The following is a 10,298-nucleotide window of genomic DNA, read 5'->3' on the forward strand; positions in this document are numbered from 1 at the left end:
TCTTGACAGTAGTACCTCCACCTCACGTTCCTCACACGAGAAAGAAAGAGATTTTTGAGCCTGAACGTTATGCCTTGTTGGACAAGAGAGCTTTAAACGTAAGTCAAGAAAGATAAATTTACACGCCAAATAAATAAATAGTCAAATGAAATCTAAGAAAATATAATATCATAAGAAAAACAGCGAAAAAAACGAGATCGTGATACTGACATAATAAATAGAATTTGAATAAAAAAAAAGATATGACTTTATTTATACATGTAGCCGTTATATATTTTACATAAGAGCAATCAGTTTTTATCCAAAATACATTAAAGTGAACAGATCTACATTACAATTCCATATCTATAATAAGTATGTTATCGAATGTTTACAAAATACTTAAATGAACAGAACAAAACAAAATACTATGGATGGAAGATAAAGAAAATGCACACAATACCCCTTTTTAAATCAGCCATAATATTATCTGAAATTAATATTTTTTACAAAAATATATGCAGGTGTCTCAAGCCAAGAAGCGCGGCATGCTTGAGGACCTGGTTCTGTGGCTGATCAAACCGTGTAAGGGTCACGAACTTGCCAAATTGAGAGTACTCTATCGCTGGCTGACGTCATGGGACACCAAGAAGTTCAAGCCTCCTCTGGCTAAGATAGAGAAGGGGTCCGTCCTGTGGTATATTCTGAGGCTCCAAAACAAACAGGAAAACTACGCTTCTATGATGTGTTATCTGTGTAGGTAGGTATTGTTGTATGGTACACAGGAAATGGCAGCACCACATCCGCTTTACACCACATCCCCATTACACCACATCCGCTTTACACCACATCCGCTTTCGTCCTCTTATCGGTTGGAATAGGTCATGGCAAAATCGAAAACAGACAATTACAGCTGTTTGAATGGTGTCAGTATGATACCTTGCAAATCGCTAAGCTGATACATTTCATTTGAATATTATGGAGGAACACAACCAAGTTGTCAACTCAGTAATGGTATGGCGACCTCAATACTAGGGAAATATCTCTCCGTTACATTAATCGACAGAGATACCCCAATATGAAAGAAATATCACTCTTTTCATTAAATCGATAATGATATCTCCTCATACGGCGGAAATATCTCTCCTTTCAATTAACCAATAGAAATATCTCCGAAATATCTTCCCATTTTGTAAATTGATAGAGATATCTCCCAACATGGCGGAAATAATTCTCCATTTCATTAACTGATAGAGATACCTCCAAATTTGAAGGAAATATCTCCCCATTTCATTAGTCGATAAAAAAAATCTAATACAAAAAGGAAATATCTATTTTATTAATTGATCGATACCTCCGAATACAATATGAAGGAAATATTTCACCATTTAATTAATTGATAGATACCTCCCAATATGAAGGAAATATTTCACCATTTAATTAATTGATAGATACCCCCCCCCAATATGAAGGAAATATTTCACCATTTAATTAATTGATAGAAACCCCCCAATATGAAGGAAATATTTCACCATTTCATTAATTGATAGATACCCCCCCCCCCAATATGAAGGAAATATTTCACCATTTCATTAATTGATAGATACCCCCCAATATGAAGGAAATACTATCTCTCCATTTCATTAATCAATAAAGATATCTCCGAAATATCTTCCCATTTTGTAAATTGATAGAGATATCTCCCAAAATGGCGGAAATATCTGCCCATTTAATTAATCCATAGAGATACCTCCCACTATGAAGAAAGTATCTCCCCATTTCATTAGCCGAAATATAAATCCTGATACGAAGGAAATACAATGCATCTATTTTGTTAATTGATCGATACCTCCCAATACAATATGAAGGGAATACACCACCATTTCATTAATTGATAGATACCTTCCAATATGAATTAAATATCTCTCCATTTCATTAATTGATACAGATATCTCTGAATACGAAGGAAGTACCCCCATTTCATTAATTAATAGAGATATCTCCCAATATGAAGGAAATATCTCCCCATTTCATTAATTGATAGCGACATCTCCCAATATGAAGGAAATATCTCCCCATTTCATTAATTGATAGCGATATCTCCTAATCCGAAGAAAATATCCTTTTCTTTAATCAATAGAGATATTTCTGAATATGAAGGAAACATCTTTCCATTTCATTAATTGATAGGGATCCATCTCAATATGAAGGAAATACCATTCCGCTTCATAAATTGATAGATATATCTCCTAATATAGAGGAAATATCTCTTCTTTCCATTATAAACAGATGTACGAGGGTATGGCGCGGGAAGGATGTCATAATTAAATATTTTTGCCTAGGCAAAAATAAGATATTGCCTAGGCAAAATTATTTCTGCCTAGGCAAAAATCGAATATTGCTTAGGCAAAAATATTTCAGCCTAGGCAATATTCGATTTATGCTTAGGCAAAATTATTTCTGCCTAGGCAAAAATCGAATTTTGCCTAGGCAGAATTATTTTTGCTTAGGCAGAAATATTTTTGCCTAGGCAGAAATCGAATTTTGCCTAGGCAGAAATCGAATTTTGCCTAGGCAGAAATCGAATTTTGCCTAGGCAAAAATAATATTGCCTGGGCAAAAATATTCAATTATGACATCCTTCCCGCGCCATACGAGGGTGCCTATTATTTGTTATAGATACTTGGAAAGGCGAAGTAAACTATTTCTTTTCTATTTTGTGTAGTTATGCAGGACTGGTCTGTATGGTTATTCACGGATTCATGAAAGGTAGCACGTACAAGATCGGACAGAACGTAGCTTCTAACAAGATCAACATGTATGGAGAATGGAACGCCATCCTGATCGATAATGTTTGGCGTCACGTCAACGCCTACTGGGGCGCATGCGCTGTGACAGGCGATGACGACGAATCCACTACTTTTCATCTTGATGAAACATTCTTCATCCCTGATCCGGAGAGTTTGGCATATACGCATTTCCCTGACGAACCAAAATGGCAGCTTCTAGATCAAACCATGTCAATGAAGGATTTCGAGAGAAGGGCATATGTAAAAGAACGTTTCTTTGAGCTGGACATGCGCATTCTATCACATCCGGAATGTGAGATAGTATGCCATGATGAGATCGAGATTCTTTTTGGAATTGCACCAAGCAAGGCAAAGCAGGTAGCGTTGAAATGTCTTTTATCAGTGGAAAACGAAGAGGAGGATTGGATCCCAGTCGAAACTGATAAATTCCAGCATGACTATGCGCATGTGCAGAGTACAAACTCAATTGCTGTACAGATGCGTTTCCCAGATAAAGGCACCTACAAATTAGAAATACTTGGGAAGGACCTCTTACGGGAACGCGAGGACGAGAAATACATATATGACTGGTTGGTTGTGTACAAGATATACGTGAAAAAGGTGGGGAAAGTCTTAGCCTTTCCCAGATACGATGAAACTGCTGGATGGGGTCCAAATTTGTTGACAGAGGAGGCGGGTGTAGTCCCAATAGACCAGCCGTTCGCGACACTCAATGCTGATGGAGGTTATCTCGACTTGGGTATTAAATTAGATGACATTGACATCGAAGACACGGAAATATTTTACAAGATGACTACAATGGAAGAGAACTTAGACGACGTGGAATTTTCTCAGCAGGGTATTATAAAGGAGGAGCACCAGATCATCATTTTCAACGACAAACCCCCCGCCAATGAATATTGTCTTTGTATATATATAGAAGAGGAAGAGGACTCACTTTTACTTCCGCCGCCTAGGCCGGATGAGTTCCGGCCGCCAGTGATGGTCAAGAAAAATGTCTGCAACTTCCTGGTGAGGTGTACGTCGTTGTCCAAAGATTCCAAGTTCAGGGAGATCGACAATGCCAGGAAAGGTAAATTTACCGCACGTTGACGAGATTGATAAAATAATCTGAAAGATTGATTCACCATATCCTTTCGATTTAACATTGTTATATTCGATTCAATTTCATCTTATTTAATTACTAATTAAAGTTCCTGGGCATAGCAGACATGTTTCGTGTCTCATTGCTTTACTATGATGGTAAACCAAGATACAACACGATAATCACATTTTGGTCAAGCAAACAAATGTCAACATGTAACAATATCAGTTTTAGGTAAGCGTCAGACGTATTCGTTTTTGCCAATTCGTAATTGCAATAAAAGAGAGCTTGTATCAATACCTTTTTCAGCAATCACAGATGCCAACAAAGAAAAGCGTCTCGCCAACCTAGAACGGGTCGTTGATCTTATTGAGACAAAGGATTTTGAGCGTTACATGGCGGCAGAAACGAAATATGGGCGGGAACTAATCGTGCGCCTGCGCAAACTGCAAAACAAACTTCACGAGGTCATGATCATTGACACAGAGAGCATAATGAGAATCCGTGACCTCGTTGACCCTCCCCCGGAAGTGTTGGCTGTGATGAAGTCCCTGCTTCTATTCTTGGGTCATTTCGACGAAGAATTACGAGTTAGTTTTGGTATTAGTTATATATACAGTTGTATTTAAAGATGCTACACCTCCGACAAATAGTATTTTTTTAACAATTAAAAACACGAATAGACTCACAATAGCTGCACAATGACTTACCCCTCTCTGCCTCTGAAATTTTTTTTCAACAATAGTAACAACAGGTATAACCCAACCCCCTAGGAAAATAACAATAATAAAGAAACAATGACAAAGAGAGCTTGTATCAACAAAGAATACCGACATACCACATAATAACGAAACCGCAACTCAAACCCGATATAACGAGAGGTGAAATATAGATTTACATGACGACTCTTTATAAAGTATAAGGATATTAAGGTCAAGCGTTCCGTAAGGGTAAGCGTCCTCTTCTTCACACGACACAATGCAAATCTAGGTTTGGTTTTCTACTGTTTAACATCCTACATGTATCAGGAGCTGATGTCAAATTCAAGGACAGTACTTCTCCTACAATCTCCGTTCGTGCCTAATGCCAGAAAACACACAAACGCTTGAATAAATTGCAAACGGGGCGACCGACCCGCGTACTGGTTATTATTGACCATGAAATACATACATTTCACAATACAATCTTTTACACTAACGATGTACACAGCCAAGACAAATTATATCATTTCCATCAAAATATCCCTACAAAAAGTACCATGACCATGAAAGCAATCAACATCGCACCGACTGTCGGTAGTCAGTGTATGTACACTACATGTACCTATATACATGTACGCAAAAATGTATTTCTGAAGACGGTGACGAACTGTCACACCCGCGACGTTATGTGCTAATCCAGTAAAACCTTTCTACAATAGAAACAGATTTAGCAAACACAAAACAAACAAGAAATATCTTTAAAAAAGATAAACGGCATAGTTTTAATGCTGGTGGTTATAATGTAAAAACTACTGGTGAAATAAATTAACTAACTATACGATGTAATTAATAAATGCGCAGTTTCAGCACGGATAACAAAATTATATCAGTTTGAACCATTTTTGGTGATAATAAGACTGCAAATGTGTCATTTGAATAGATGCATCCACTTATTCAGCTTGCATTCAATTTAAAAGGGACATCACGGTAAAAACGTTGCAATTTTCACTGAATGTACGCGTTTTGTTCCTTTCCAGTTATGTTTCTGTGCTGTCCCAATGTTCACAGTCAATCCCTATGTCCAGCTTGACCACTCGATTTAGTTGGGAATCCCCCTCTAAATTTAGCGCGGAAATTATTTTTAGATCATTACGAGACTGTTTTGAAATCGTGGCAGCACAAACACGATAGTTTACAAGGTGATATATATATTCCATCTGGGTTAGTTGGATAACGATATTATACAGTGGTTTAAATGTTAAATAACACGTTCTGTATATTACGGCACACATATTTATGTGTAAATAAGTGTAAACACTGTCATATAGTATAGTGACAGTAGCGATGTTCTGGTACAGACTGTATAAATATTACCGAGTTTGTGGAACTCTTACCGAGTTTGTGTTAATAGTACCGAGATTATCATGACCTACTATCAAACAATCAAGCAGAATACGAGCGGCGTCCGTATTACTGCTGTTTTCATGTTTGAACTGTTACAATCTATTGTACTGCTTCCCAAGTTTAATTCTAGGATTGTGTTTGACCCATTTTCCTATTATTCTCTTCATTGCGGAAGCTGTTATCGTTTTCAACCGCAGTCAATTCACTTTGGAAGCCATTTTTGTTTCCATGTGTTTTAGTTTGTTGTGCGCATGCGTTTATCGTATATGTCACAAAATTTGCATATTCAGAGTGATAACCTTTTAATAATTGATAATTGATGTTTTTATGTACATACATCATCAAATTCGCATGGTCATTGATCAGAAGGTTATTTTTTTAAAAGATACACCCAATAATATGATAAAAAATACAAAATAAATATTGGTTTACCGTAAGGTCCCTTTAACTTTGTTTCGTTTTTTAACTGTATATCTGCATTTTGCATTGACCGCTACATTGACCAATCACATACTTCATCTTGACCAGAACGCCACCTGTCGCGTCATATCCGGGGCCAAAACAAAATTAGACGGCTATGCCGAAAAACAAAAGAAAATTTTAACGAAAGCTGACCGTGTCTACGCGTCAAAGGTTTCGTCTGAATGACACAACCGCGAACACGCACGTGCTTCGCAGGTAGCATATAGCGCCACCTAGCGGCACGCTCTACTATAGGAGAAATTAATTTCGTTCTTGTTCCGCCTAGTCAAACGAAAGAAATTACATAAATGTTTTCTCATTTGGATTTTTATTTTATCATATTTTATATATATATATATATATATATATATAAATATATATTTTTTTTAAATGGGGAAATCCCAAATACAGGAGAAGTATGACGTTTCATAATATAAATAATAATCACTGGTAGTTTTTCGTTTTGGAATTTATTTTCATTTGAATACAAATTTTAATGTACAATATTATATATTGGTTTAGCAATGGAGTGATGTCAAGAAGATAATTGGCCGTTCAGCCAAGCTGGCACTAAAAAGGCGTATCGGTGAATTCGACATCAACGACCTGGATCTCGAAATAGCGCTTGGAGCAAAGAAGTTGTTGGGAACCATGGAATTGGAAGATGTTAGAGCTATCGATAAAATCCTGGCAGTACTTCTCATGGATTATGTAAGTATAGCCTAATCCAGGAACTACTCATGGATTATGTAAGTATAGCCTAATCCAGGAACTTCTCATGGATAAGTGTATCATACAAACCTTAGTCTAATCCGGGGCCTGTTATTATCAGGTCAATCCTTGACATGTTTACATATATAATGGTCACTTGGAGGTTATGAAACTATCGCTAGGATAATATACGTTTACTTATAGCTGGAGGCTATATAGCAATAATGTTCTTATTTTCACCAAGGTTGTTTAGTTGTGCATCTATAAATCAAATATGTTTTATAAACTGTCATGCTCAGGGCCCGTCCACAGAGTAGACGGGCTTGCTTTTCCATTTTTTATGAAGTGGTTACTGATGACGTCATATATTAGATTAAATACATTTTTCTCACGACAGGTGTTGGCGGTGGTGGAGGAGATGGAATTACGAAACCCCAAAAAGCTTGAGTTGACACTACCACGAACGACCAGGGAGAAGATTGAGAGGAGCAAAAAAGTCATCGCTCTTCTTACTATGACCAAGCCTAAAGTTGGTAAGTATTGTCAAGGGGAGGCCACAAAGGTTGGTGTTATTCAACTCCAAGGGATGAAATGATCATCCACACGTGGAATGAACTCTAAACGCGTTTTGATTGGTTGACACGGTGAATTTTGACTGGGACTTTTTTCTAATCACGTGGTTTATTAGGGTTTGATTGGCTAACACTTGAAGACCGCTTCACTGTGTCGAGGAAATAATGGCAAACAAAAAGTAGTTCGCAACTCTTTTTGTGATAATTCATTTGTATGCCCCCGCCATGAAATGTCCTCCCCGTCCCGTCCATCTTCCAAGTGTCCCGTCCCGATGCAATGTAACTTCATGGTGTCGAGTGACAGCGGGGGCATATGTGTCTTATAGACATTTCCTAGTTTATTTAGATTTCAAATCATTGCCTTGAAAATCAAATAAAAAATGTTTATCATTTGTTATGTGCAAGTCCATGTGATCAGTCAGCATTTCTCTTTTACGGAGTAAAATGTCTTCACAACAATCATCACCTTGCAGGTTTGGATATTTAGAATTGCATGAAAAGATGGGGGTATATTGGGGTATTTTGTGCGATTATCAAGTCACTAGGGATATTAAATAATGATAATAATAAATCGAGCTCATGAAAGTAAATCATAAAATAATCTACTACTACATTTGTATGCCTGTCCGTTCTATTTAAATTCGACATCGTCAGTTCTATATCCCCGTGTCATTTACGAGAATATGAATACAATTGATCATTTTATTTTTCAGAACCTGAAGAAGAATTCGAAGAATATGATTTCTTCTGAGATTTCCACGACTGATGATGAAGCACGTGACCTAGCTATTGTTGAATGTTTCCCCAAACGAACCGTGTGGTACATTTCATTTCTCTACGAAGATGTGTTTGTCCTCAAGTAGTATTTGTCAGAGTTCGGATTAGTAACATCACCTGAATTATAGAAATTCAGAAACAAATATCTGGACGCTGTTTCAATTCCTTGAACGCGAACAAGAACGACTTTGGTATAGCTTGTTGTGGCGGTCAAATATCCATAGTACTGACAGAAAAGTGCAAACTGATATTAATTACTAGTACTATTGTAGAGGCAAAGTGGTATCACTAGTACTAGAGGATCAGAGGAAACATAAATAGTCATAGCGAGAAAACAATAATGTCAACGATCGGTCAATGTGATAACGACAAAAGTGAAAGGCTTCTATCATTATTGATCGGGCTACTTTTTTTAAACAAGAGGCCCATGGGCCTTATCAGTTTTGATATGCTTACTGAGAGATGATGTATTACTTTTAAACTAACATTTAATACATCTCACACCTGTGACCCTGAACGTAGGTCAAGGTAATCCATTTTGACAAAATTGCACTCGGAACAATGACCGTAGAGAATCGGCCGAGGTGTTCCGAGTGGACAAAATTGTTAGCCCTTCATCCCAGCATGCAACCGGCTGGGTTGTGTTGTAAAATCGAAAGTCAATGTGGTTTGTGTGTCCAATATTGTAACTACTGGATTAGTTGTAGGAAAATTATCTATTTTAAGAAAGCTTTCATCTAGATTCATTTGCAGAAATGTTGTTAAATTCCTTTTCCACCAAACGTATCTGATTTGTTTTGTATCTGACCTTTCCGTGTTGATGAATATATAACATGAACTATCAGAACTTAGTTTTACATTATCGTTCATGTACTGCCCAGCTTTTACTCTGTCGTGTCCATGTACTGCCCAGCTTTTACTCTGTCGTGTCCATGTACCGCCCAGCTTTTACTCTGTCGTGTCCATGTACCGCCCAGCTTTTACTCTGTCGTGTCCATGTACCGCCCAGCTTTTACTCTGTCGTGTCCATGTACCGCCCAGCTTTTACTCTGTCGTGTCCATGTACCGCCCAGCTTTTCCTCTGTCGTGTCCATGTACTGCCCAGCTTTTACTCTGTCGTGTCCATGTACCGCCCAGCTTTTACCCTGTCGTGTCCCATGTACCGCCCAGCTTTTACTCTGTCGTGTCCATGTACTGCCCAGCTTTTACTCTGTCGTGTCCATGTACTGCCCAGCTTTTACTCTGTCGTGAACAAAGAGCAGGTATCTCTTTAAGTCTCAACAGTTCATTTTGCTGGCAGAGATAGCTATCACTTTTGTACGTTGTCATCCAAATTTACACCGTCATTCTAATGTACACAGTCATCCTAATGTACACCGTCATTCTAATGTACAGTCATCCTAATGTACACAGTCATCCTAATGTACAGTCATCCTAATGTACAGTCATCCTAATGTACAGTCATTCTAATGTACACAGTCATCCTAATGTACACAGTCATCCTAATGTACAGTCATCCTAATGTACAGTCATCCTAATGTACAGTCATCCTAATGTACAGTCATCCTAATGTACACAGTCATCCTAATGTACACAGTCATCCTAATGTACAGTCATCCTAATGTACAGTAATTCTAATGTACATAGTCATCCTAATGTACACAGTCATCCTAATGTACAGTCATCCTAATGTACACAGGCATCATAATGTACACAGTCATCCTAATGTACACAGTCATCCTAATGTACACAGTCATCCTAATGTACAGTCTTCCTAATGTACAGTCATTCTAATGTA

At 37.6% G+C, this 10,298-nt stretch overlaps 1 protein-coding gene across 1 annotated transcript; it reads left to right on the forward strand.

The window, feature by feature from the left end:
- Window positions 1-515: 515 nt before the first annotated feature.
- On the forward strand, window positions 516-9,921 carry LOC117314694. The gene is made up of 6 exons (XM_033868781.1): window positions 516-739; window positions 2,705-3,861; window positions 4,183-4,463; window positions 6,963-7,151; window positions 7,549-7,684; window positions 8,437-9,921. The coding sequence occupies exons 1-6, from the start codon at window positions 528-530 to the stop codon at window positions 8,472-8,474; spliced, it is 2,013 nt and encodes a 670-aa protein (XP_033724672.1). The 5' UTR covers window positions 516-527; the 3' UTR covers window positions 8,475-9,921.
- Window positions 9,922-10,298: the final 377 nt, after the last annotated feature.

This window comes from Pecten maximus, chromosome 16 (assembly GCF_902652985.1).
Source record: "Pecten maximus chromosome 16, xPecMax1.1, whole genome shotgun sequence".
Taxonomy (NCBI): Eukaryota; Metazoa; Mollusca; class Bivalvia; order Pectinida; family Pectinidae; genus Pecten; species Pecten maximus.